The sequence below is a fragment of the Electrophorus electricus genome, chromosome 19 (assembly GCF_041902795.1).
Source record: "Electrophorus electricus isolate QZ-2024a chromosome 19, ASM4190279v1, whole genome shotgun sequence".
Taxonomy (NCBI): Eukaryota; Metazoa; Chordata; class Actinopteri; order Gymnotiformes; family Gymnotidae; genus Electrophorus; species Electrophorus electricus.
The window spans coordinates 14542991-14570705 of NC_137515.1; the positions used below are offsets into that span (position 1 = coordinate 14542991).

Below are 27715 nucleotides of genomic sequence, written 5' to 3' on the forward strand. Positions count from 1 at the left end.
CGGACCTTCCCTCTCCTTTCTCCTCTTTCCTGACGCCAAGACCAGTGGAAATGGGGGATCTGCTCCGTGTGTGTGTGTGTGTGTGTGTGTGTGTGTGTGTGTGTGTGTGTGTTTAAATGAGAATCAGTGTGAAGTCCCTGGCCTCACTAGAAAAATAAGGCTCTGATTTCTAGCCCATACGTACACTGTTTTATACATTATGCACGGTGATTATCAGTGACGGTCGTCGCTCAGATGCTCAGACCTCTGTAGATGTGTAGAAAGAGCATCACACTCATGCTCCTTTCTAAACATCTGTAAGACAAATGTCTCAAAGACTTTTAAATAACTGCTTCAAATATTTGACTCTAAAACTAGTGCAAGAATTACATCTGCTCACTGCAGAGGATAAGAACATTTTTGTTAAGATTTGCGCGCACGTGCATGTGTGTGTGTGTGTGTGTGTGTGTGTGTGTGTGTGTGTGTGTGTGTGTGTGTGTAGGTGATGGAAAAGGGACACATGGAGCTGAGTGTAGAGGAACTAGCAGCCGACAGCAACGCTGCTGCAGAGGTGAGCGTTATGACCCAGCTATTATCAAGATAAATAAAGCACAATACAAATGTGAACACTCTTTATCTCTTTGTCTCTCACACACACACACACACACACACACACACACACACACACACACGGGCAACAGCACTAATGCTCAGGGTAAGGATTACTGCATTAGCGATCTAATATATGCGCGCCACGTATGCGGCTGATTGCGGGTGGATATGTGGAATGCTTCACACGTCCCTGTGGAGGGCTGAAAGCAGCAGATTGTCAGTGTTTATGGAGGGGAAGACCTTGCGCGCGTGTACATGCGCGCGCGCGCACGCACACACACACACACACACACACACTCACACTCTCTCACACACACAGCTTGCCCAGATGCTGCTCCCCCCTTTCTCCTTTTCTCTTTGTGCTGATGAAATACACCAGATTGTGACCTAATCTTTCTCTGTTACACAGACATGTAGATGCGTGCACACACACACATACACGCACGCACGCACACACACACTCAGGCTTCATGCTAATAGCAGTCAGAGAGCTGGCTCTGGTCCCATGAGGATGGCAGCCCCAGAACTCAGTAAACCAGACATCCTGTACCTGTAAGTACATCTGGAGTGTAGCTTGCTGGTTCAGTCTTGGGAGCTCATGACATTCTTTTCCTTCATCAGCCCAAAATCCTTTCATTTCTGTACCTCCTTCTCTGTCTCCCTCGTTTTTTTCCTCTTTTTGTTCTCCCTGACTCTCTTTCTGTCTTTCTCACTCACTCACTCACTCACTCACTCACTCATTCTCTTTCTGTCTCTCTCTCTTTCTCAAACACGCCCACGCGCACGCGCTCCCGCACAGACGGGGGTTAATTACAGGCCACCAATCAGCATGTTCTCTCCAGCAGGGCTGGCAAGAGTGCCAAGCGCAGATTAGAGCAGCTCTGCGATTAGAGGAGCTCCATTCCCACTGCCACTTGTTTTCCACCTGTCCTGCAGGTGTGGGCGTGGCGAGTGTTACCGCGGCGATTACGCAGTCCAACCGGCAGCTGCTGTCATAGCCGTGTGGCGTCTGCCGCTCGCTCTGGAGTTCTGAGACAAAGCCACGCTACATGCAGCCTCACTGGGTGAAAGATGTGACACGTCTTTTTTGTTTGTTTACTGAAGTATACAGCAGTGCTGCCTGTGTGTGTGTGTGTGTGTGTGTGTGTGTGTGTGTGTGTGTGTGTGTGTGTGTGTGTGTGTGTGGCAGAGAGAGAAGGAAAGGGAGAGATGTAATTAGTGAGCTGATGCGCTGTGGGAATCCTCAGAAAGTGACTCTTACTGACACACAGCTCAGCAGCTCTGCTCAGGCCTCTGGTTGAGTGGACATTGTCTGTGCTATTACTGTGGTAATGATTGAGGATCAAGCTCTGTGTGCCTGTGTGTGTGTGTGTACGTACATATATATGTATGCCTGTTTTGTACACACACACACCAAACTGTGTGTTCGTGTAGTTGGCGCTTGGATTCCGTTCTCTAATTCGACTCCTGACTGGAAGGCGTGAGGATCTGCAGTAATTGCCACCTCTTGCCCACACAGAAAGCTCTGATGCTTCACTGCTCAAACATTGCAGAAAACACACACACACACACACACACACCCATAGTTTCCCCACCCTAAGAGCATTGCAGAGGGCATCTGCACTGTAACACTGCACCGCTGTTTTCTACCTATTGCTTGGCAAGCTCTCTGCTACTGCTTCGTGCTTTTGTAGCCACTTCAAGGCATTCTGCAGGCGTGCGAGCTCCTGCTCTGAGCACAGCTAGGACAAGCTGCTTAATGAACCTGAGCAGCACTGCTGCACCATCACCAAGCTCTCCCCCACGCTGTACCTCACCAGCCAGAGCTACGAACAGCAGAGCCGGCAGCCGCAATTAGTGTGCACAGGACATCCCAGCGCTCGGGCGTATGGGCTTCCCGCACAGCCAGACGCATGCGTGCACACACGTCCTGTGAAGAGAGGAGTCCCATCTCACCTTTTGCTCAGTTGCTTTCAGTCTGGCTACAGCAGAACACATCAGAGATACTGTCTATCTAATGAACATTCTTACCTTGACTAGCAGAACCAGAACCAAACATTAGCAGTCCTATTACATTTAGAAAGAGATGTCATTTAAGAGTTAATTCTGGTGGGTTAGCCAGGACTAGACAAGCTCTTGTTTCATCTGCATGCATTTCAAAGCTAGTGTAAGATTTCTTCTGGCATTCCTTGAGTTCCAGCGAGCTGAGTGGCTCCGACGCTGGCTTCCAGCACTCGTGCAGAGATGGAAACGCACAGTCCACTCGACTGCCGGGATGTTGCGGTATCGGCTGTAATCTCTGGATTTCAACGTGCGGTGGATGGAAACTGTAGGGGAGTTCCTGGGAGTGGATGTGCAGTAGCCTGGGCCTCAGTGAGTGTGTTCACGGCCGCGTTAGTGCGGTTCTACTGGTCGCTTTAAAGTGCAGCACAAAATAAGGGAGTAAAAACAGTAATAGAACAGTAAAAAAACAGAAATGGAACAAAACCTTCTATGGGGAGAATTTTAGAGTGAGGGAGAAAGCGCAACCCCCCACAACTCCCAAGGTGTCAAATCGCACCTCCCCAGCAGGTTGTGTAGGGGCTCAGGAGGTCATAACTGTGTGTGTGTGTGTGTGTGTGTGTGTCCCATTCAACCAGCTGTGCGTCTGCCTCGCTGTAGCACGCTTCCTGATGGTTCCGTGAGCATTGTGGGACGGTGTGCTCCAGAGGAAGTTCAAGCACTCTCTCTCCATAATGCGACCACTGAACGCAGCTTTCAGACCCATCAGCTAAGTGGCTTAATGCTCGTCCGTGCACGCGCCCGTGTGTGTGTTCTGCACACCCGTGTTCATCGTGCTGGCTCCAGACCTCACGTAGCACAATGGGGAAACAGAACTGCCAAACACGTTGTTTACAGCTACTTTACCATTGGCCTTGGCACCATCGATATCGTGGAGTGCTGCGTTGGATGAAGAATCTCCTTCAACTTAGTGTCATGTGATTGGCCTGACCAATCAGAGTCCTAGATGAGGACTGTTATTGTTCCGTGGGTGTCCTGATGACTCATGGCACTTGCATGACGTAACGAGCGGAAATGATCGGAACCTGTAAATAATACACATCGATGTTTAATCATGACGCATCAAGTGTGCGTCCGAAACACCGCAAAGAGCACAGCAGTAGACAGCAACAGAATCGCAGCATGGTGTCGGGGCATATGGTGAGTGTTCCTGTGAATACTCTGGAATGTCAGGGCGCAGTCTATCTGGAAGACTGCTGGGCTTTCCTTAATACGTGTGTCTGCTCCATCCTGGACCAGCCAGTGCTGCCCTGGGTGCAGGTGGGCCTTGCGTTTTTCCTGTCTGCTGCATATATGAGCATTTACTCAGTCCTTTAGCTCTAACGAGGGATCACCACGCGCTAGGAAGCCAAGCCGAGCTTATGCAGTTCTGTGTAGTTCGGGGAGGTGAGGTTTGGCATTCAGCCCAGAGCTCCCCCTGTGGCAGACCAGCGGTATTGACCGTGCTCCTCACGGTCTCTCGGCTCTTTGTGCTATCATGATTAGATTAGATGCTTTTGCGTGGAGGAATTTGGGGCTCTGCATTCAGCTCCAGAGTACAGCGTAGTGCTCCGTTTTGACATAGAATGAGCTAACGGGTAGAGAGAGAGGGCGGGAGAGGGAAAGAGGGAGAGACAGACAGACAGACAGAGAGAGCGAGAGAAAAAAGGTAGGAGGGGAAAAAGAGGAGAATGTAAAATCAGCCCACCTCACTATGATTCATGCCTGAAGCCTCGGAGATCTGCACAAACCTCAGCACTGTTAGAGAGAGAGAGAGAGAGAGAGAGAGAGAGAGAGAGAGAGAGAGAGAGAGAGAGAGAGAGAGAGAGAGAGAGAGAGAGAGAGAGAGAGAGAGAGAGAGAGAGAGAGAGAGAGAGAGAGAGTGAGTGAGTGTCTTGCAATGCTAAGCCACTCCATGGGCCTTATTGCAAATGCTCCTGGAAACCCAAGCCCTCCCTGCTTTGACGTGAGTGTGCGGTTTCTGCATTGAGGACCCTCCACTTGACTTCGTCTCATCACTCAGGACATTTAAGGGCCACCTGAGCTAACTCACTGTTCACGTTGGCCAAGATCCCTAAAATAATCTGCCTCTCCAAGGTCAAGGACCGCCTGTTCAGACCGTCACTAAAACCTGTTTCCGCTGCACAGCAGGCTGTGTAAGAGATCCACTTCCAGCCATTGATTTCTCTGCAGAACTGAAAAGGTTTAGCACAACCGCAGCGCACAAGAGAGGGAAGAATCATGACACACACACACACATTCATGAACACACACATGCATGTGAGCACAGCTCTGGTGCTCCTGCAGTAGTGCGCAGGGTTGTGCAGCGAGGGTCATGAAAGACACACAAAAATGGACGGACTGACAGCCACGCAGACAGACAGGCAGGCAGGGCCATGTGAGTGCAGAGTTGCGTGTGCAGTTGCCTGCGCTAGAGGAGGCAGCATGAGCAGCAGCTTCTCTCTCTCTCTCTCTCTCTCTCTCTCTCTCTCTCTCTCTCCCCTCCTCGATTTCTCTGTCAGTTGCTCACTCTCTCTCTCACCCTTGCATACACTGTTGCTCACTCACTCGCTCACTTTCCCTCACCCTCTCCCCCTCGCTCCCTCTGCTGCTCGCTCACTTGAGCGCTCTCTCTCTCTCTCTCTCTCTCTCTCTCTCTCTCTCTCTCCCTCCCTCCCTCTTCTCCTCACTTGCACTCTCTCCCCCTCGCTCCCTTTTGTCGCTCTCTCTTTTGCTCCCTCTCTCTCTCTCTCACGCTCTGTCTCCGAGAGGCTCAGTGTCGTGCGGTTGTGGTCAGGCGGAGTGGTTCCGTGCGCTCCTGCCACCATGACGCGTGCTGCCACCGTCGCTGCTGCTTGCTGTCGCTGTGTGGAGAAGGACTCCAGGCTCTTGTGTTTACACTAGCTCTGCCTGTGCCTTAGCCTCTCCTCTCCTCCCATCTATGACTGAGTTTGTGGCGATGAATGGGAGTCTCGGCTGAGCTCTTAGGCTCATGATGGATTGCCTGTGTATAGTCACAACTAAGGTAAGGAACAGTGCACGAGGAAGCCAGCGGGAATGTGTGTGTGTGTGTGAGAGAGCGAGAGAAAGAGAGGGGGGGGGGAGTGGGTGAAGGGCTTTTGATCTGACAGGGTGTGTGTATATTTCAGAGCATCTGACTGCAGAATATGGCTGTGGAGAAAAAAACTGAGATTGTGTAAAGGCCGATTACGAAGGTCTAATTGTTCTCCTGAGCCTGTTTTGCTCCTTTTCCTAAGCACCTGTGTACCTGCTGGTGTGAGTGTCTGCTGGTATATGCAGTGTGGAGAGAACTGAACTCTGGTTGCTGCCTCTCCTCTGTTAACCCATGGCAGTAGGAACTTGTGGAAAAGCGGAGGGGTTAAAAGCGCTCGGCTAAGGGTGTTAGTTCTCCTGTGCTGGTAAAGGTTTGGCTTGGGCGATAATGTACAATTTGACAAACAAATGATCATCTCCAGAATTATAGTGATCCACGATACTGGTATGTGCAAATCCAGAAGTACCTCACGTGAGCGATCCACAGCCTTTTGTCATTTCAGTCATGTGACCCGTTTTTCGTAGTTGCTATGCTGCATCTCAGTCAGAGAGTGACTGAGAATTAAGAGAGCAAATTTTACTTCTGGAAGAAGCACACAGCTTCCTGCCTGCACATCACTCCAATTCTGTATCAGTTACACTAGGTACCTAGCCCACTACACATTCAGTTTAAACTGCTCACGTGCCAATCTCTGCACAGACTTTCTAAACTTTTACCCCCATGCTGCCCTGCTGCCCTGCTCCTCTCACACTGCTCTTCTCTGCGTTCCTAAATGCAGACCGGTCTCTGCCCCCCCTGCTCCATTTCTGATTGTTTCTGTTTGGTCCTATACTGTTTTTGATTTGTAGACTCCTGTTATTTGTTTCATGTATGGATTATGTCAAATGAGCTTGAGAATGAGAGAGGGACTGTATAGATTAATAATAATAATATGATTATTATACTTACCCAGGAGTTGCTGAATTACGTTTTTTATCAACACGGATTGGGTGAGACATGAACATGCCGCTATCATCATCCATTTAACTTTTCAGTGCTTCATACCAGCAATTTCTTTTGTTCTCTTGACAGCAATTTAAATTCATTGGGCATTGGGTAGAGTACTTGTGTTGAGAGTTTATTTTTATTTTATGTGTTCACTGGGTTTAAACCATAATACTGCCGAACTGGGACGTTGACACCCTTCTTCTGGACATGTGACCTACTGGAGGGCAGGTCACATGTACTAGGGTGTCTTTTGTTTCATTTGCACGTATCCCAGCATTGCCAGACTCCGTTATGATCTTTTCAAGTGGAATACTATAAATGTATAGTTAATTAGTTGGTCATGTTGTTGGGTTTCATGTGGCCAAAAATGAAATGCAGTCTTTTTTCTTGTCCACATTTTTAAGTAACCTTAGATTAGACTGCTTGTACCCAGGGAATGCTTAAATAAATGTGTAGATAGTTGTGTTAAAAAATGTAATATGGTAATGGTATGCGACCAAAGAAAGAATAATTTGCTTTATATCGTCACTTATTTAAATCCTCGGTAGTATTTCGTAATGTTGCTGTGTCTGGGAGTGGCGGTAACAGTTACTTTTCATTTCCTAGCAGTGTGTGTTTTTAATGTGGCTGATGTGATACAGTGGACAGCTTTCTTCCTCCTGCTGAGTTTCTAGGCTGGCAGGGTGGAGGCGTGGCCATGTGAGACACTCATCTGCCTGACAGGAAAGAGAGGCTGGGAGGCCGCAGGAGGAGGTGACTGTGGGGCAGGTGCAGTGCTGGGGGGCAGAGGGAGAGAGCAGCTGGGGGGCAGAGGGAGAGGGCGACTGGGGGGCAGAGGGAGAGGGCAGCTGAGGGGCAGAGGGAGAGAGCGACTGGGGGGCAGAGGGAGAGAGCGACTGGGGGGCAGAGGGAGAGAGCGACTGGGGGGCAGAGGGAGAGAGCGACTGGGGGGCAGAGGGAGAGAGCGACTGGGGGGCAGAGGGAGAGAGCGACTCGGGGGCAGAGGGAGAGAGCGACTGGGGGGCAGAGGGAGAGAGCGACTGGGGGGGAGAGGGCAGCTGGGGGGCAGAGGGAGAGGGCAGCTGGGGGGCAGGTGCACACGCAGCCTCCAACACATCTGCTTCCCCTGAAACAAAACTACTGCACTTTCTGTGTAAACCCAAGGACTTTAACATCACATAATCTGTACAATACAAAAATAACCTGTACCATGATGACATTTTAAACAGTAAACATTTTACCCTTACAGGAAATCTTGTGAAAAGTTCCTATAAAATCTTTCGTTCCACATGTAGATTTTTAGCCACCTACTATACTATTGCACACTAGCCTTGTCTTCAGCATAAAGCTCGAGCATGATGGGTAATAAAACACCCAACAGGTGCAACATTGCTAATCCCTCTAGATTCACAAATAAATGGACACTCGGATCCAGTGAAACCACTTCACCTAATTATGCTGTCTACTATAAATAGGCTTTTTAAAATGCCTGTCTCTTTATCTCGCAAAGTGTATGAAGGCCTGGATTCACAGCCGTTATCTTAGACACGGATCAAGAAGAGAGGAACAATATTTTCTCTGGGCCTCTGGTTCTACTGTGGCAAGCAATGAACCATAGAGTAAGTCTGAATTCTAGGTGACATTAAAGCTGATTGAGAGAAGCTGGTTGTGTTTGCCAGTCTCGGTTAGTCTTTTTCACCAAGTGCTGGATTTCCCACTTCCAGCCTTCCTTGATGCCTTTCGTTCCATTTCTCTGTGGCTGTCCATTCACTGAGAGAAACTGGCAGAATCCAATTCAGTGGGTCTAAAGAAAGTGAATCATCAGGCGCATGGTTGCCGTTAACATTAAAAACCATACAAAAGGGATTTAGCATGCGCACACAAACGCACGCAGGGTTCACTCAGGAGCCATGTGAGAAGGTAAACCCTAGAGTTTGAGGGGGGTGGCGTTGGTGCAGCAGTAATGACTGAGAGCAGAGAGAGGAGAACTACTCCGTGATGAGGAAGCTAAGTACCAGCAGCCCACTGGAGGAGGAGGAGGAGGAGGAGGAGGAGGAGGAGGAGGAGGATGATGATGATGATGATGATATTTCTGTCAAGACAGGGAGAGGTTGAGGAGACGGGCACCTTCACATGGAAAAGGATAGATGCTTTTTGAATGATACTGCTGGGATGCACACTGGGATCCTCCCCTCTCTCTCTCTCTCTCTCTCTCCTAATTTCTCTATGTTTAAACTATATTACATTGTCCGAGTTTAAGAGCCATACTCCTCTCATCCATTGACACTCACTCACATTTTTCCCTCCTCTGCAAGAGCGTGTTTCTGATGCGGAAGAACATGGAGCCGTCAACGCTGAACGGTGGGCTTGCTGTACGTTGTCCAGTCTGTGTCACGCCTGGGCTCCCAGACCCCCCCCCCCCCCCACTGTGCCACAAGACGCTACCACTGTCTCCTCTTTGCGCACTGGCCTTCAGCAGAACACAGACCGAAGAATCTCATTACAGACTTTGCAGACTTGGAACCAACACGGACACGCAAATTCAATAGTGAGGGAAAGCGCGAGAGTCAGAGAGAGCAGCGATTCTCTTCGGGCTCGTGGCAGGTGAGGGGGAGTGATTGGTGGGGGGGCGTTAAGGAAAAAAAGCCATGTCACTTCCGAACTCGTCCTGACGGTCAGGCGTTCAGTTCACTAGGACCTACTAAGCTCGCTCACCTTTTACAAATCTGCACATGACCCCCGCCATCTGGACACATGCTCACGCTGAATGCTGCCCTCAATAACTGGGAGTGGCACAGAGGGCAGTGCAGTGCGTCTCCGCTTGAAGATGTCCGAGGGAAAGTGACCGATCTTGTTCTGTTGGGCCTGCACAATTCGCCCTTATCCACTCCGTAAGCCACCAGCTCTCCTGTGAACGTGTGTGACTTTGGGACGCTCCTTCCAGGCATACAAAATTTTGGGATGAGCTTACGCAGTGGTGTTACCCTGGGGCTACTTTCATTAATTAATGACCAGATTCACCAAGGAACATTTTGCAGAGAAGCAAAGTGTTACTGTGTCGAATGTAAATGCATTTATTTGTATTTCACGCTACATGTGACAATCCCTGTTAGTTCTGCGTAGTTATTCGTTTGTTTTGAATCTGTGTGCATTCTCAGTCATCCCCACTTACTGCATATCCAAATTTTGGTTTAAATAATAAAATAAATAACAACCTTTTCAAGGAGTGCAGTGCTCGAGTTTTGAGTTTCATGCCAGATGAGACTGGGCGTACTTCTCTATCTGTAATTAACCCTTATTTCCCCTTGATTGATGGGAATTTATTGTATCGTTCCAGGCTAAATAACATTCAGTATTGGACAAATAGGCTTTAAAGGACCATATCTGTTCCCAGGTCTGCATTATCCACAAGCTGTTTATTTACCGATGCCCTATGCTTTAGTAATAATTAAACAGAGCGAGTGGGAGAAAAGTGAGCGAGGGAGACCCTTCTCCCGGTGCTAAGAGGCTCTACTGGGTGGCATTGTACTGCAGCCATCTCAGGAATTCACCCTATTGTCCAGTAAAGAGAAAACGCTTTCATTGTGCTTTTGCCGTTGTAGCGACCGTGTGTATCTCCCTTCTATTTTAAGCCTCGTTGAAGGTGTACGTGCGCACCCAGGACCCCCTCTCTCAGACAACAGCACATGCACCTCTCTCTCTCTCTCTCTCTCCCGCGTGCGCTATCTATCTCTGTTGTTCTGTGTAGTTTCTGTTATGTAAGGCTTTCAGAGGGTTGGTGCTGAAAGAACTGTCTCCCACACAAGAGTGTGTCTGTGTGTGTCTGTGTGTGTCTGTGTGTGTCTGTGTGTGTCTGTGTGTGTGTCTGTGTGTGTGTCTGTGTGTGTCTGTGTGTGTCTGTGTGTGTCTGTGTGTGTCTGTGTGTAGCGGTGTGCCAGTGTCCTGCTGCCATGCCAGTTTTAGTTGGCTTGTCAGAAGTGATGTAACGTTGGAGGAGATCCACGCTCTCCTCTCCTCCTCACCTCCTCCTCCATCTCCTCTCTGCACCTCCTCCTCTTCACTGCCTCTCCACTTCGCGTGATTGTGTGGGACCTAAAGGTCACCCACTCCTTCACTGTCTGTAGGAAACACGCATTGATTTCTCTCTATGTCTGTATCTGTCCCACATCGTTCTCTCTCACACACACACACACACACAGCTGTTCGTTCAGTCGCACGGGGGCGTCCTGGTGAATGTGCAACCGGCACACTGCACAATGCCTACGTATTCGGAGGGTTTTTTTTTACTTACTTTTTTCCCCCAGAGTTAGAATGTGCTGTGATACACTTTCTTGTTCTCTTGGGATTTTTGACATATTACCACAGCAGTCAAAATTCTAACCATAGACGTAACGGTTCTGTGGGACGTAACCGCTCTGTGGGAGTTATCAAGGTACGAGTGTTTTCAGTGCCTTAAGTGATGCCATATGGGGCTTTCCGAGAGTGATGAACGTGGTTTTTTTTGTGTCGTGATGCATACGACTCCCATTGCATGTCTAATATCTAAAGTGTGCAACACACAATTGAACTGAGTTAATGTCACTGCAGCTAAGCCAGCTTTGCCTATTGGGGGTTTACTCTTAGTTCATATCTTTCATGTACCTGTGTTGGTTGGTAGACCTCTTGGATAAACAGTGGTGCTTGAAAGTTTGTGAACCCAGAATGACTAATATGCTAGTCTAATATTTGTGTCTCATTTGTTTGATTTGGTTCTCTTTATCTACCTTTAGGACTTGTGTGACAATCTGATGTAATTTTAGGACACATTTATGCAGAAATATAGAAACTCCTGAAGGGTTCAAAAACATTCAAGAAGCACCTATATTGCATCATAGTTATTTGGTGGTTTCTCCAGTGTGCAGTATCTCTTGATGCAGCTGCTGCTTCTCTTGCTTATGAAGCCACAAAATCTCAGAGATACTTGGTGCAATTGTTTGTGTGTGAGAGAGACAGTAAGAGAGGGCCTGATGCTCCTTTGTTAAATATATGGGATTTAATGACGTTAAATTGTTTTTTCTGCCTGTTGCAGTGCTGGTAAATTCTTAAACTCTGCATTCCAGGGATGATTCTTAGGTATAATGTTCTATGATATTTCTTAAGACTGTGATTAAAGCCATGGTTGATCAGAAGTGGGAGGTTTAAGGTCAGTAGTACGTGAGTATGTGAGGACTCCACTGGCATCAGTGTATTCTCCTGTGTGCGCATCTACTCCATTCCACTGCACAGACTCCAGCTTGCTGTGGCTAAAATGCACCCAGAGTCATGCATCAACATATTAAACTCAGCTCACCATAGTCTGTGTTAAAATAGACAGCGTATTGTCTTGCATCGCGTCTGTGTCTGTCTGTCTGTCTGTGTCTGTCTTTGTGTGTGTGTGTGTGTGTGTGTGTGTGTGTGTGTGTGTGTGTGTGTGTAGGCACTCTGCCGTCTGTATCCTATTATAGATAGTTTGAGGTATGTCTGGGGTGGCGTGGGTGGGTATACGTCTGATCTGACAAGCAGGAAGAGCGTTGAATAGGCTTTAAGATACCGTTACCAGCAGGCATCACATTCTAACGCAAATATGTTCTTCAAGTTAAGGAAGAGTGCTGGTAATTCAGTAATCTATTAATATCTTCAAACAGAAGCAACCAACAGAAAGATCCAGATCCATCTGTCAGGCAGAGCTGAATTGCTTGATCAGGTCATGTTTAAGGTGTTCCCGTCTTCAGCCCTGAGCTCATCTGTGCAGTGAGAGTATGGGGAATGCAGATATTTTGCTGTATTTTAGCACTGGTAGTTGCTGTTGCTTTACCAAAGCATTTGGCTTTGTACAGCTGAGCTCAGTGTAGACATCTGCCGTTTACGGCTATAGTTAGGCAGCACAGAGCGACACAGGGACGCCGTACAGTCAGGGGGAAGAGCCAGACCAGCCATGTGCCTGAGAGGAAGTGCTGAAGATGCTGAAGGTGTCCGGCAGACATGTAGAGATGATGGGCAGACTCGCACACGTACACACACACACACACACACACACACACGCACTTATGCTTTAGTCATGATAATGAAGATTATTAGACCTCAGTATGAATCAGACTTAATGGTGATAAAAATATTGCACCCATCGGGGACTTCAGCCTTCAGACCTACTGTGAGTTATTAGCTATGCACCCATTTAAACACTTCTGAATGATTTGAGCATGGGGATTTGGCTGGATCTGAAAGGCGTGGCTGGATAGATGGATGAATGGATGGAAGGAAGGATGGATGGATGGAAAGATGGATGGACTGACAGAAAGAACATCTTTTCCCTTCAGTAGTAGACAGTCCTCAACCTGCGTCTCTATCCTGCTCACATCATATGCTTGTTTTCATCTTTTGCAATTAAAAAAAGACCTCGTTCGATGCAAGATGCACTTCCAAATGTCATAATGCCGTTAGCTTTTTCCACAGTCCACCACGCGAGTGCGCTTGGCGGTGAATGCATTTGTGTGGGATCATGCGAGGTGACCTGAGGCTCCCCAGGAGCAGGGGAGCGTGTCTAGCCGTGCGCCATCCCCTCTGCCCCGCATCCTACGCTGCCGCCCAGGTGCCCTGCACCTTTTAGCGGCCGTGGAACGAAATGGCATTACGTTGGCGCCAATGGCACCGGTGTTCCAGCCTCCTGCTTTCTGGTGCTATAGATGCCACTACACCTTTGTTTGCTTTTTTTATTTTGCTTAAACAGTTGGCCTTGTGATTGGCAGGGGACCGTGTTAGATATAAGCACGATATAGGCAACACAGCTCCTTGAATTTGAAAGGAGGAACTACAGAGCGTTGATAATAACACTACAGGAAGAGACGGGACGAGAAGCCGTCCCCGGAGAGTTTTGTACCGAGGGCACTTCTGTGAACAAGAGTATTTCTGCATAAAGAACATTTTAGTCTTGTGATCCACGCAAGGCGTCTTTCAGCATGCTCTCCCTCACACCTGGAGGTCATGCTCAGTGTGGTTCTGAAAGGAAGAGTGATTCCTGATGCAACTGTGAAACACATGAGATTTGGGAGTTTGGTGTGACTGGTTCAGGGAGTTCTGACAGGGCTGTTTCACCCACTACCACACTGGTGTTTGCGCAGCTTCCTCTGTTAAAGCAGATAGGTGTGCTAACATGCCAGTTGGTACAAAAATGATGTCCCCAGCTATTTCCTTACCACACTTTCACTCCAATGCTGTCAGCTCGGCCGCCTGTTTTCCCCACAGCCCTCTTGGCCCATTAAACGGAGAGCTTTTCTTTTTGAACCCTTTTGGAAGATGTTTTCTTTAAACGTCTTTAAGAAAATAAGACCCATACTGTATTGGATAATTTTGCATCTGTTGTGGTCTTGTTAATCTAATTCTCTGAAAGATCTTTTAAGAAAAAACTCCCCCAGCATAAACGCGATGAGAGTCTGAGGCTCGTGATTCTATGCTTTCAGTACTGTATATTTGCTTCATCTTGGCAGTAGAGTAAGGCAAGTAGACTTTAAGATAAATGCACTCAGGAATCAAATGTGCATGCCAAAGTACCAATTGCCTTTGTTAAAAAGAAAACATATTAATTGATATATTCAGTGCTGAATTCGTGTTGCTAACTTAATTCAACATCTCCTTGCTAGTGTAGCCTTTTAAAATGCAGCATTAGGCTAGTTAGTTACACATATAAGCTCATAAATAGCCTAGTAAATATACTCAGAGGTGTAGTCCTTACAGGCATTTAGAGGCTAGTCATAGCCGAGGGAATCTTTACAGGCATGAGAAGTTATTGATTGTGTAGCTAAGGGAATCTTTATGGGCTTTAAAAAGAGGTAAGGCCGAGGGAAACCTTACAGGCATTAGAAACTAGTGATGGTGTATCTGGGAGCATTTCTACAGGCAGTAGGACCTATTAATGGTGTAGATAAAGAGGTCCTCAAAGGCATTTACAGCTACTGATGGTATATCTGAGTGAATCCTTGCAGGCATGCATCATCAGTCATTGTATAGCTGAGGGAATTCCAAGTGGTAGTAGAAAGTAATGTTGGTACAGCCGAGGGAATCCTTAAAGGCATTAAGGCTGAGTCTGCCTCCATTTATCCCTCTGGCGATCATTTTTAGTTGTGTTGCAGCGAAGAGTACTTTTTGTTTGGTAAACTATTTGACATCCACTTGAAAACTACCAATTATTTAGTCTGACAAAGTCTCTCAGTGTGTTAGAAGGAACCTGGTTGTGTGAAAGGTTTCTGATGGGTAGCAAGACATGGCATGAGACATAGTGTTGTTGTATGGAACTCGTGTTGGGTTTAATGGAATCTTCTGGAGTTTGTTTTGCCTCTGCAGGCAGGTCCAGCCTCTCCAGTGTTGAGGCACTGTTATTGAGGGTTAATTGAACTGATCTGAATCAGTCCAGCTCTTTGATGAATTGTGAAGGACTGTTAGATTTTGAACTCAGAATAAAAGGTGCTGTATTTGATCACTGAAGTGAATATTTGAACCGTTTTGTTTCACATTCTTCTGTGTGCAATACTTAGTGCTCCTCCGCCACTAAGACATGAGCCACAGTCAGTTTGGCGTGTCAGATTAAAGCTGGGTTGATCATGGGTCTAATCATGGGTCATTTTCTTTCTTCTTTCTTTATCATACTCTATAAGTCTCACTCCCACTCTTTCACTCTCTTTCACTCTCTTTGCAGACTGCAGTGGGCCAGTACTTTCTGGAAAGCAAACCAGACTTAAATCAGAGGATTGTATCTGTGAACTCATAGGACCTGACCAGACTATACAACACACACACAGACATCTGGCCGATGTTACTAGTTCAACTTCTCTTCTCACCTTGTCTCTTCTCCTCTCCCTTTCCCAGGTTCCCCAGCTGCAGGTGCTGTCTTAGGGCAGAATTTAGTGTGTGTGTGTGTGTGTGTGCCTGGCATGACTCCACATGGGGAACACACGCACTCAGTGACAAACAAACGCTGCTAAAGGAACACAGACACACTTAATAACCCCTTAACCCCCATGCTGTGGCATGGGCAATGCTTGTTCCAGTCTGTTTCTGTAGCTCTACCGCATGAGCAGCTTTGCTCTGATCTTACACACACACGCCCTCATCAGCAAGGTTTGCTACATTACCCATCATCACTTCAGAATACCGACTGAGGGAAAAGATCAGCAAAGAAAACTTGAGTATTCCATCTGAAGAGGCATAACGGCCAGTAAAATGGTCCGGTTCCATCATTCCACTGCTGCTCCTATAACCCACTGACTGGACAGAAGCTCTGTTCCAACACCATGCCATGACCAGCGAGGAGGAGCTGAAGAACTGAGGGCAGCGTCAAGTGTCCCATTTCTCACGGTCATCTGGCAGCCTTGCGTGAAAGGTGCTTGGCTGTTTTCTTAAGGGGATCGTTTGGCTTGTTGAGCTGGAAGGAAATGCACTCTGAAGGCCTGGGTTTATCTAACTTGCACAGAAGTCTGGCTTACCGCTGTAGCGCTGACTGTGCAGTGCACTCCCGCAGTGGGCCGAGGGGTGTGTGTCTGCGTGTGTGTGAACAATATCGCAGAACGATAGCTAGATGGACGCACTGACAGTCGGAGCCTGTTTTTGTGTGTGTGTGTGTGTGTGTATGTGTGTGTGTGTAGAGAATGACTCATCCTTTCAGCAGGAGCTGCCCCTAGGATGAGATATATTTATACCTGTTAAAGTATCTTGGCTTTGTTGCAGCATGGTCCACACAACTTCGTTGCAGCGTGTTTGGTCTTACTCGTACTCTCGCTTGATGTTTCTGTCCATGCGTCCCAGGTAACTGGGAGCTTTGGTGTGGGCAAAGATGTCACTGACATTTAACTAAAAGGACCTGGTATAAGACCCCCCACCCCACCCGATGACTAACGGAAGCAAAGGCTGCAAGCACCTCCATGGATACGCAGCGCTGACTGTGTGGTTTTGAGAGTCGTTTTTGGTTTTAAGGCTTTTCTAGATCTGGTCTATTTAGGGAAATTTGAGTCCTTTATCTTATTTGTTCCTTTGGTTTTGCTGTTCTCATCTCTGCCTTTTCTTCGTATCCTCATATACCTCTCAACATTCACCCCTCCACACACTCCCCTTCCACATTCACCCCTCCACACCTCACCCCCTTCCACACGCTCCCTTTCATATCCCTCCCTCCCCTGTCCCTGCTCACAATAGACCTTTTTAGCCTTTAAATGGAGGCAAAGGCCATTTTTATCAAGTAGTTGTCAATAAAGAATAAATGCCACAGCCTTAGTACAAACATCATGGAAATGGACAGAATTACTATGTCAATGTCTAATTGTCATTTTGCTTTGGGAATTTGAAGTACAGGTACGTTCCTTGCTCAGTGTGTTCTGACTGCTCCATTTCTGTCAGTATCTTTTACATTCCCTTTGGGGTTTGTTGAAAGCAGCATGTATGACAACCCATAGTGTCTCTCTATGAGGGCACACCACAGACATACTCAGCAGCCAGACCAATAAGACCAGTGGCGTATGCTAAACAGCCTGTGCACTTTGTTCGAGTGAAGACATATTATAAGGAGTAATAAATAGATGAAAGTTAAATGAAAGTTACGCTGAATTAAATTGAAATGAAATCAAATATCTTACCAACTAGCAAGTAAATTCACTATATGGACCAAAGTTTTGGGACAGCTACACATTATAACTGCAGGAGCGTTTAGAACGTTCTAAATAACTAATGTTGCCATTCACAACCCTTTCGGCCAAGTTAAGAGTGAAATGCTGAAACTCTTGTGAGGTTTCTGGTTGTGAAGGTGTGGCACTGTTGTTCACTGCATTAATATAGAGCTGTCGCCCCCCCCCCACAGTTATAACAGCTACCACCTTTCTGGGAAGGCTTTCTACAAGATTTTGGAGTGTGTCCGTGGGGATTTTTGCCCATTCACCCAGAAGAGCTTTCGTGAGTTCAGACACTGATATTGGAGAGGAAGGCCTGGCTTGCAGTCTTCATTCTAGTTTAGCCCAAAAGTGTTTGACGGGTTTGTTGGGGTTCTTTTGGGGCCTGTGAAGTTCTTCCACACCAAACCCACCCAATCGTGTTTCTTTGCACCTTGCTTTGTGCACTGGGGCACAGTCAAGTTGGAACAGAAAAAGGTGTTCCTTGAACTCTTCCCACAATGTTTGAAGCATACAGTTTTCCAAAATGTCCTGATATACTGAAGCATTAGGATTTCCCTTCGCTGGAACTAAGGCCAAGATCTGAAAAACAACCCCTCCACCAAACTTTACAGTTGGCACACTGCAGTCAGGCGGGCAATGTTCCCCTGGCACTCGCCAAACCGAGTCTTGTCCATCAGACCAGCAGTCAGAGAAGTGTAATTTGTCACTCTACACAGCGTTACCACTGCTGCAGAGTCCAGTGGTGGCGTGCTTTGCACCACTCCCTCCCACACATTGTGCTTGGTGATGCCACTGCTCGGCCATGGATACCCATGCCATACTGTTTTGATGCTGATATTGAGACCAGAGGAGGTTTGGAGCTCTGCAGTTATTGATTCCACAGAGCAATGGACCCCGCTCTGTAACTCTACGTGGTGTGCCACTTTCCGTGGTTCCTAAATGCCTCATGGAATATCTAGGAGGGAAAGAATCTCAATAACTGACTTGTTCTAACATTGGCAACCTATTACAGTGCCATGCTCAAATTCAGGGAGCTCTTTGGATCAACCCATTCTTTCCCAAATGTTTATAAAGGCAGAATAAATAACTAGGAGATTGATTTTATACACATGTGGCAGTGGGACTGAATGAAACACCTGCATTGAGTGATTAAGAGGTGTGTCACAATACTTGTAGTATTTGGCTACTCAGACTCATGTATGTATTTTTCTCCACCCCACACGTCCACATTCCTCCTCCACTAGGGCTGCAACTAATGACTGTTTTGATTACCTATCGAGTGTTGGAACGAATAGTCTAATAATCACACCTTTAATGGATTTTAATTAACTATAAACTTTTCAGTTTAGCTTGAGATTGCTCAGTAACAATAAAGACAATAAAGGTGAAAAATACGTCTTTTATGAACTTTCCTGCCGATATAAAAGATTAATAAAAATTCCGATATCCATTTCTTTCTGTGAAATTTTAAACCTAGGATAAGCAAAGTGGCAGCAACAAAATATAGCAAATTACTGCACTTTTCCCTTAATCACATAAATCAAACCATCCATCTAAATTTCAAAGAAATAAATGAGAGGGCAAGAGGGCGAGGATAGAGTGAAGTCTGAAGAGGAGGCCTGCGCACACAATGCATGTCCGTGTAAAAAGACGTTTGCTAAGCAAGAGAACCACCACTCTTAGAAGGGAGATTTATTGTTCTCTATTCTAGAATTATATGTAGATATTGAAATTCACATTGAAATGCATTCTAAATAAACAGTACCCCTCTATATGTCCAGTTTCACAGTGAATGGAGATGTGAGTTATTAGGGCTGTCACTTTTGTTCAAAAGTCAAATTCAAATTAAACAAACCAATAAATGGTTTGATTTCGTTCAGATGCAGCCCACATCGGTCATGCACACGTAAACAGTAGTGGGAGAGTTTTTTGAGATTTAGAGAGTGTCCAGTTTTTCGAGAATGTTTTGGACTTTACTAGGTGGGAAACCGTGGTGTTTTTTTTATTGCTGTTCCCATGGGACTACCGTAAAGTTGCTCCCATTCCCCATCCCCAGGTTTTCCACCATACCACTATCCCCAATCCCACGCAGCTCTCTAGCACGTTCACTGGCATTAACAATTCATCGCTCAAGAGAAAATGGATTTCAGAATAGAAAGCAGCTCATAACATGAAGTAACCTGGCTAATTTTTATGTTAGCCAGCCATCTAATTTAGCAAGACGAGCCTTCGGCATCGAGTGCCGCCCTGCTTCCTCTTCAGATACCCCAGGGTCACGGCGGGGCTGGGAGAAGAGCGGCTGCACTAATGTGGCAGTTCCCAATCCTTTCGGCCAACTTGAGAGCGAAACGCTCCCGCTCTTGTGAGGTTTCTGGTTGTGAAGGTGTGGCACCGTTGTTCACGTCACACGTGTAGGTGGTGGTGATGGAGCAAAAACGCCCACGATGCCATGACCAACTAACGGACAGTTAAATTAGTTAGCAACTAACTTGGTCATCAACTTTAGGCGCCTACGTCAGTTATTCACTGCACCCCTTATGCCTCACCCTGTTCCCCACTTGCTTTACTCTGCCTTGTTGTGCTCCTTCTATTCCAGTTCTCCCACTCCCTCTTTGTCTTTCTCTCTCTTCCTCTCTCATTTTCCTCTGTCTCTCTCTCTCTTTTTTTTTCCCCTCTGTCTGCTGCTCATCTATACTGTAAAGCAGGGACCACAGTAGAACTAGTTACCGTGGTAACAGGGAGACTGGCACCAAAAATATATTCCATAAAGCATCTCTGATTCCTCCCACTGCATTTTGCCTCTAGCCAACACAGCAAAACACACACACACACACACACACACACACACACACACACACACACACACACACACACACATACACAGAGTGAGTACACAGCGTAACTGACCCTTTACACTATGAGACTAACCTACCCTGGTGCACTTTCTGAATCCATTTTTTAGCACAATATAAAACTTAAGTGGTTTATACTGTATATCTACACTCGTAAGTATTGTTTCTGTACTGTTACTGTAAATAGTACTGAGACCAAGACAGGAAGCCTAAATGAACGGTTGTTAGATTAAGTTATCAATTTACCATAGTGTTATCCACTTTAAACCATCCACATGCTCCTTTGGCTGTTCAGAAAAAGTGCACTCATATGGAATAATGGCCTGAGATTGTCTTTAACAGCCATCCTGAAGCACATAGTCTTGCATACAGAAATAACTGACAGTAAAGCAGTAATGCAGGTTATGGTTAGACAGTGACAGAGAGACTGAGATATCCACAGTCAGAGCTGCACCCCCTAGTGGCGCTCCTGCCCTGATGCACTTCTTACAGGGTTGGCTGCCTTATTCACATATAACTGTTAACCGCTGCAGTTAAACACCATATATTCAAGTAGGATGGAATCTTGGCAAGTATTTATGTTGTTCATTTGTAGTACAGTGTCACAGTCACTGCTAAATATGCAGATGTTTGGGGCGGGGTCGGTCATAAATGATTAAAGATTTTGAAATAGTCATATGCCAATTTATTCATATGCATAATTATATTATGCAAGGTTGACAGTATGCCTGCATTTATGAATTTCAGCCTTACTCTATGACTCATTTTTGCAGCTTAATATTTGTATATGTATTATGCCCCGAGCGTATGCATAGAGGGGTGTGGGCTGGTCTGGCTTATTCAGATCAGCTTCGCAGGCTTCATTAGGATGTCCGTCTGCTCTGGCGCGCTGTGGTGATGCGCGTGCCCACGACTGCATTACCTGCTTCCAGCACTGCCAGCCTGTGGGAGCAGCTCCTCTGAGGATGCAGGCACTGCAGGACAATGATATAATAGCTATGCGTGCGCTTGTGAGTGTGTTTGCGTGTGGGTGCAGGTGTGGATGTGTGTGTGTGTGAGTGTGTGCGCGCGTGCGTGTGTGTATGCGTGCGCCAATGCAGACAGTTCTGCTCTGTGCCATCCCGTGGTGGCGTGGCTGGAGCGTCAGTCATGTGCTCTGCCTCTCAGAGTAGCAGGACGCCTTTGGATGCCTCCTCCGTCCTCGCCTTGCTGGTGCGGGATGGAGAGAGAGAGAGAGAGAGAGAGAGAGAGGGGCGGAGAGGGAGCGAGCGAGCACGCAGGGCCAGTCGGAGAGGCTTCCTCTCCCGCTTGCGTCTCGGACCGTCGCACGCTTGCACGCATGCCGACGGCCATGTGCGTAGGCGCGGGGCTGGAGCCACCCCAGAGCGACGGCAGAGCAGCCAGCCGTAGAGGAGCGCGAGACGCGGACGCGCGCGGGGGGGTGTGAGCCGCTTCCAACACCCCCCCACACACACTTCTTCCTCCTCTTCCTGTTTTCTTTTTTTCTTCTCTTTTGCTTTTCTTTTGCTCATTCTTTCTCTTCTTTCTCTCTCCCCGTTGAGAACCTTTGGCGTGACACCGATACTTATGCTACACAGCGACGGCAATGTTTTTTGCATGTTATTGTGCATTAAGGACAAACGAGAAGGTAGGCGAGATATCGAGCGACATGTGCACGTGGGGTGTGTGTGTGTGTGTGTGTGTGTGTGCGGGTGTGTTGTGCTCTGTCATGCAGGTGTGTTTCTGAGCTTGTGAGAGAGTGAGCAGCTAATGCTTTTTTCCTCGGAACGAGCCGGCACTACTTTTATCGTTTGATGAAGATGCAGGACGCAAGGCTTCCCGAGCCAAGTGGGATGACATTGTCAGGCAGCTGTGTGCGGGTGTTAGCACGAAAGCTGTTGTAAAACCCTCTGCTTGATGTGTTTTGACAGCTTCACTGCCAGCATGGTAATGTGAGCAGTCATGCCTAATGATGAGAGGGTCTCCTTTTATTCATTTTTAGCAACAACTCTATCCCTCGCTCTCACTAACTTACTAACGCGTTCACTCTGTCTCATTCACCAACTCCCTCTCTGCTGTATGGGCCCTCATGGCTTCATACTCTGCCCATCCTTCCTGCTTCAAATCTACTTTTGTAGACGCCTGGAAAGCAGATTAGTTGTTTATGGGGAGGTTTGTATTATAGCATATATATTTGCATATGTTTATTGATTTAAGCTAATTAATGTTTTCTTAAACTCTCAGCTTGTGCCTCTACATTCTTTCTGCCACCAGTTTCGCCTGAAAAGTAAAAAAAACAAAAACAGCCCATTGGAAGCCTTTTTAAACGCAGTCAAAAGTGAAGCTGTAGTATTAACACTGCACCATAGATCACTGTGCAAGTGAGACCCCCTCACCAGCCACTGTGGGTTTATTTTTTGGGGGGGTTAGATTGTTTAAACCTTGTAGCGCTGTCGTTGAGGGAGCCATCCCATGAATGATGCCAGGCTAAAGGCCATTGTGTCTTTCTTAAATAAACAATGCGCTGATTCTGAAAAGTCTCATTTTTTAATATTGCCTGCAATCTTGTTTCTCTTCTCTTAATTTGTAAGAGCATTGTTACACCACAAATCTCTGTAGATGTTAACATTACTTAACATTACTCAAATCTATGTGTTAACATTACTTTTTAAAACATTTTATATATATTCAAATTGTTAATGCACATAGTTGTAATTTTTTACCCATTAGACTTCTACATATATCATATTGTGGACAAAATTTCACATTATTGTGTGTGGGGCACAGTAGAGCCAAAGGTTTAAACCCCTGTTGTGTACAGAAGGTTTCATTGAAGGAGAATAGCTGTTGGTAGTTTGTGTTTGTGTGGAGGGAGAGCGGCTGTCGGTAGTTCTGTGGCTGGGTTAAGGAGAGGTAGCTGTCAGTAATTCTATTTCTGTATGATGGGGAAGTAGCTTTTAGTATTGTAACCTTGTGTTTCTGCTCCTAAAGGGTTTATATGATTAGCTGGCTGTGACACTTAAAGATTACAGGAGCAGCACTGCGCCAGGATTGCAGAGGTGGGCATTCTTACAGGAGAGAGAGGGAGGTGTGTGTGTGTCTGTGTGATGGGCATTCTTACAGGAGAGAGAGGGAGGTGTGTGTGTGTCTGTGTGTCTGTGTCTGTGTGTGTGTGGGTGTGTGTGTGTGTCTGTGTGTATGTGGGTGTGGTGGGCATTCTTACAGGAGAGAGGGAGGTGTGTGTGTGTGTGTGTGTGTGTGATGGGCATTCTTACAGGAGAGACAGGGAGGTGTGTGTGTGTGTGGTGGGCATTCTTACAGGAGAGAGAGGGAGGTGTGTGTGTGGTGGGCATTCTTACAGGAGAGAGAGGGAGGTGTGTGTGTGTGGTGGGCATTCTTACAGGAGAGAGAGGGAGGTGTGTGTGTGTGGTGGGCATTCTTACAGGAGAGAGAGGGAGGTGTGTGTGTGTGGTGGGCATTCTTACAGGAGAGAGAGGGAGGTGTGTGTGTGGTGGGCATTCTTACAGGAGAGAGAGGGAGGTGTGTGTATGTGTGGTGGGCATTCTTACAGGAGAGAGAGGGAGGTGTGTGTGTGTGTGGTGGGCATTCTTACAGGAGAGAGGAAGGAAGAAATTGGGGGCGTGTGTATGTCTGCATTTGCATGAATTTGACATGCAGTGTGGCAGAGGTGTTTGGAGAAATGAGTGAAATTGTGCAGTATATGTTTTTTTCCTCTGGGATGTTTGTATTTTGGCATATTTGTGTGACTGGGATTATTTTGTGTGTGTGTGTGTGTGTGTGTGTGTGAGAGAGAGAGAGCATTGGTTAGGTTGTGTGGGTAGATCTGTGCAGTGCAGGGGTGGATGTGTGCATGTATTTCTGGGGGGGGGGGCAACTGGAGGTCCATGTGTGGGAGTGTAGAAGCTGAACATGAGCACAGTGAAAAAGGAAACACAACCCCCCACACACACACGCACACACTCTTTCTGGTTCCTCCTGTCCCTGGAGTCGGCTGGCAGCGTAATGATAGGCCTGGGTTGTGCACCGAGCATGGATGGCATCCGTCTGTAACATCCACCCCCTCATTCTCCCCCTCAGACCTGCACAGACCTGCCACACACACACAGGTTCCCAACTCTGTGCCGTTTCAGACATTCTCAGTGAAAGCCCCTCCTCAATTTCATATCTAAAGTGACTTTATCTCAGCTACTGCACTATTATTTCTGCGTTTCTGATGTCTCGGTGTCCACGCCAACAACCGTCTCAGTGACGGTTAGAGGGCTGTCTTTCTCTCTTTTCTCCGTCAGTACGCAGCACTTCCAAAGGGCTTGCATGTGATTGAGATTTAATATTTAATATTTAATCTAATATTTCAGCAAAACGATATGAGAAGCCCACGTCTCACTATAGCCGAATCTTTCCTGCACTCCAGTATGTCTCCTCTACCTGGCTAACGAGCACCGTCGTTGAACAGTGTGCGTGCTGGTTGAATCCTGGCCAGGGGTCGTGCTCTTTCTGCAGGAGTGCACGCCCTTTCCACACAGTCTGTACAAGACCTTTCCAGAGTTTCTGGGTTCAGTGTTTTTCCATTTGTAAATGTCATTTACTGTACTATGGAAGGGAAACGTTTGAAGTGTGACATGCACTAGGGAGACTACCTCGGAGGTCAGCCTTCGAAGCTTTGGACCGTGAGTCTATATTACTTAACAACATAATGTCCATACGTGTCCAGATAAAAGTTATATCCAAATATCCATATTATTCCAGGACTGAAGTGAGCCCATTTTTCTCCGTGTTTTCCAGACCCGTGCAAGATCCCTTTGGTCTTTTTGTTTGTTTGTTTTTGTCTGCATTGCTGAATATTATTGCTGTAGTTGTCCTTCAAAGATCCAGAAGAAAGAGGCCAAAGAGGTTGAATAGAACACATGGCGAGGAGAGTTACTGCTCTGTGGGAGGGTTGGAGAGGTGGAGCAGCTACGCCTGACCCCACCGCCCAACTCCCTCGCTCTCTGAGTAACCGTCCGGGTGAGACTCACAGAGCTCTCATATTGGTCGTGAAGATCTGACAACAGGCGAGGGGAAGGTGTGATCCATCAGCTCCTGGCGACACCCAGGGAGACGGTGCCCCAGTTGTATTTAGCTGCTGATGTTTTTTGTTTGTTTGTTTGTTTGTTTATGGGTTTCCGGGCAATGCTGCTGTTCCCTCTGAGGACAAAACCTGTGGTGAAGATGGTTGTCTTCAGTTCTAGAGGCATCCTGGATTGTACCTAATACAAATAAGGTTATTGCAACATGCCCTCCTGGGTGTGAGCTATTTAAACTATGCCTGTGATTTGGTATGCTTGTGGTATTGTAATACAAACAACGTTCAGTTAAACCGTAATGTGCAAGCACTAATCAATATAATCAAGATGAACTACAGGGAGGGGAGGGAAAGCTGTGTGTGGGTGTGTGTGTGTGTGGGTGTGGGTGTGGGTGGGCGGTTGTGTGTGTGGGTTAAGGGTAGCTGGTTGGGAGTAGTTGGAGATGGCCAGCTGATGCTGGTTATCCTAAGTTCTAGGGAGACGCAGTGGGGATGACGAGGAAGCAGACTCCTTCTGTCTGCCTGGGCTCTGACTGTTGGACCAGGTTGGGGAGACGCGCTTAGCTACGTGTCCAGCGTAAGTGCTGTGTGCCTCCGTGTCCTCAATCGAGCAGCTCCATTCGTTTGACTAGTGGGGACTACGGGACGGTACGGTCAGGCTCTGCGGCAGGGGGCGGGGTAGTGGCGTGCGGGTCCATGAGGGACCCCCCTTAACACCCCCCATCACCCCCCAGCCTGCTGTACTGCTCGCACGCTGCCTCACGCACTACCTCATGTACTGCCTCACGCACTGCCTTATGCGCCGCCTCGTGCAGGTGCTTCCCATCCTGCCTTTCCCAGCCTGGCCTCCACTGCCTCTGTTTTGCTTTTGTGCTGACTCGTTTCACAGTGTGCATGTGTGTGCGCGCGTCATTGGAGAAGATGCCTCTCGCCCACTCCTGTCCTGCCTCATTAGAAAACCTGTGATTCTCACTTCAGCTGTCAGCTACACAAACATGCAGAAATTCACAAAAAAACACTTTGGATTCACACTCTCATACATTCATACTGAATCCTGTCTCAGTCTCCCATGTGCCATGCAGTACTCTGTAAGATCTCTTTTTCTGTTCCTCCCTCCCTTCTCTCTCTCTCCCTCTCACCGTGCGTCTGTCTTTTTTCTCTTTTCTTGTGCGGTTCTTGGCGAGACGTGTTGCTCCGTGGGTCTGACAGGGCAGCGTGTCACGCTGAAACGGCCCCGTCTGGGCTCTGTTGCCCGGGCTTCTTTGGTTCCTGCTTGGCCAGGTTCCCTGCAGTACACTCGGCTGGGTGCTGCAGAGGGCTGATTGCAGTGATGGGAAAGTACTTCAGGGCTGCCCCATATTTTGGAGATACACACACACACACACACACACACACACACACACACACACACATACACTCACACACACATGCACACACACGCTCCACCATTGGCCAAAGAGAGGGGAACTGTCCTGCCGAGCCCGCACACACCCCTTTACTGTCTGTCTGAAGACTTACACACAACACACCCGCGCCACCACACACCCACCCAGCCATGCAGGAGGAGAGACAGGGAAGCTCGGAGGTAAGCGCGGAGAACGAGGACTGTAAGAGCCGTTTCAGCTTTGAGTGGAGCGCATTTCATTCTGTAGCGGTGGGTGGAGTTGCTCTGTGGCTACGAGGAGGCTTCCGCAGGCTGGCGCAGTCCAGCTGGCGACCGCTGCACGCCGAGCAGGCAGCTGCAGTGAAGAGGCTCGCCTGGGGCTCCCGCACACCTCCTCTACTTCTCCCTCTCTTTCTCCCTCTCTCTCTCTCTCTCTCTCTCTCTCTCTCTTTCTCCCTCTCCACCCCAACCGCATCTGCTTTCACTGGCTTTGGCTCACCAGCATCTGCTTCTGCACTCATTCTCTGTCTCTCTCTCTCTCTCTCTCTCTCTGTGACACTCTCCCTCTCATTACTCATTTTTTTCTCTCTTTTCATCTGTCATTATCTCATCACCTCTTATTTTCCCACCCTTCATTTCTCTAACTCTCTCTTTTCCTCTCTCACTCATTACTCACGTTTTCTCTCCTCCCTCTTTCACACACTGTGACTGGCTGAGAGATGAGAGCTGGCCGCGCCATGCCTCCTCTTCTAAGCACTACGAATAGAGCATGCTCCGCTTGAGCATGCAAGTGTACACTACTCAAGGAACTCAGGAAGCCAAGAAATGGCTCTGGCAGATGCCAGTGCTGTGTGTTTGAGGCTTTCGTGTTTGTGTGTGTGTGTTTGAGGAATGTGGTTCTCTGGTCTGCTCCGGTGACCTGCCTTACGATGTTTGTTTTGGCTGTGAGACACTTGGCACTTACACACAAGTCCTCAACACACCTACACACCAGCAGACTGGCATACTGACAGAAGGCAGAGAAAGAGAGAAAAGGAGTTTGAAAACAAGAAA

The 27715-nt window shown here is 47.5% G+C and overlaps 1 protein-coding gene across 35 annotated transcripts in view; it reads left to right on the forward strand.

The window, feature by feature from the left end:
* Positions 1–27715, forward strand: part of dlg2 (discs, large homolog 2 (Drosophila)) — a 156668-nt gene that overhangs the window by 18810 nt on the left and 110143 nt on the right. For 30 of the 35 annotated variants that reach the window (XR_014118643.1, XM_081702367.1, XM_081702355.1 and 27 more), the window contains one exon: positions 482–550. The exons of 2 other annotated variants lie outside the window; for them this stretch is intronic. Coding sequence is in view for 32 of the 33 variants with exons in the window: in XM_081702367.1 (XP_081558493.1) it covers positions 482–550 (69 nt within the window). In the remaining variant the exon portion in view is untranslated. Of the gene's footprint in view, positions 1–481; positions 551–613; positions 1656–1735; positions 5657–20272; positions 21844–27715 lie in introns of those variants that run through there. 3 more of the 35 variants (XM_081702369.1, XM_035535290.2, XM_035535288.2) reach the window with 3 other exon arrangements.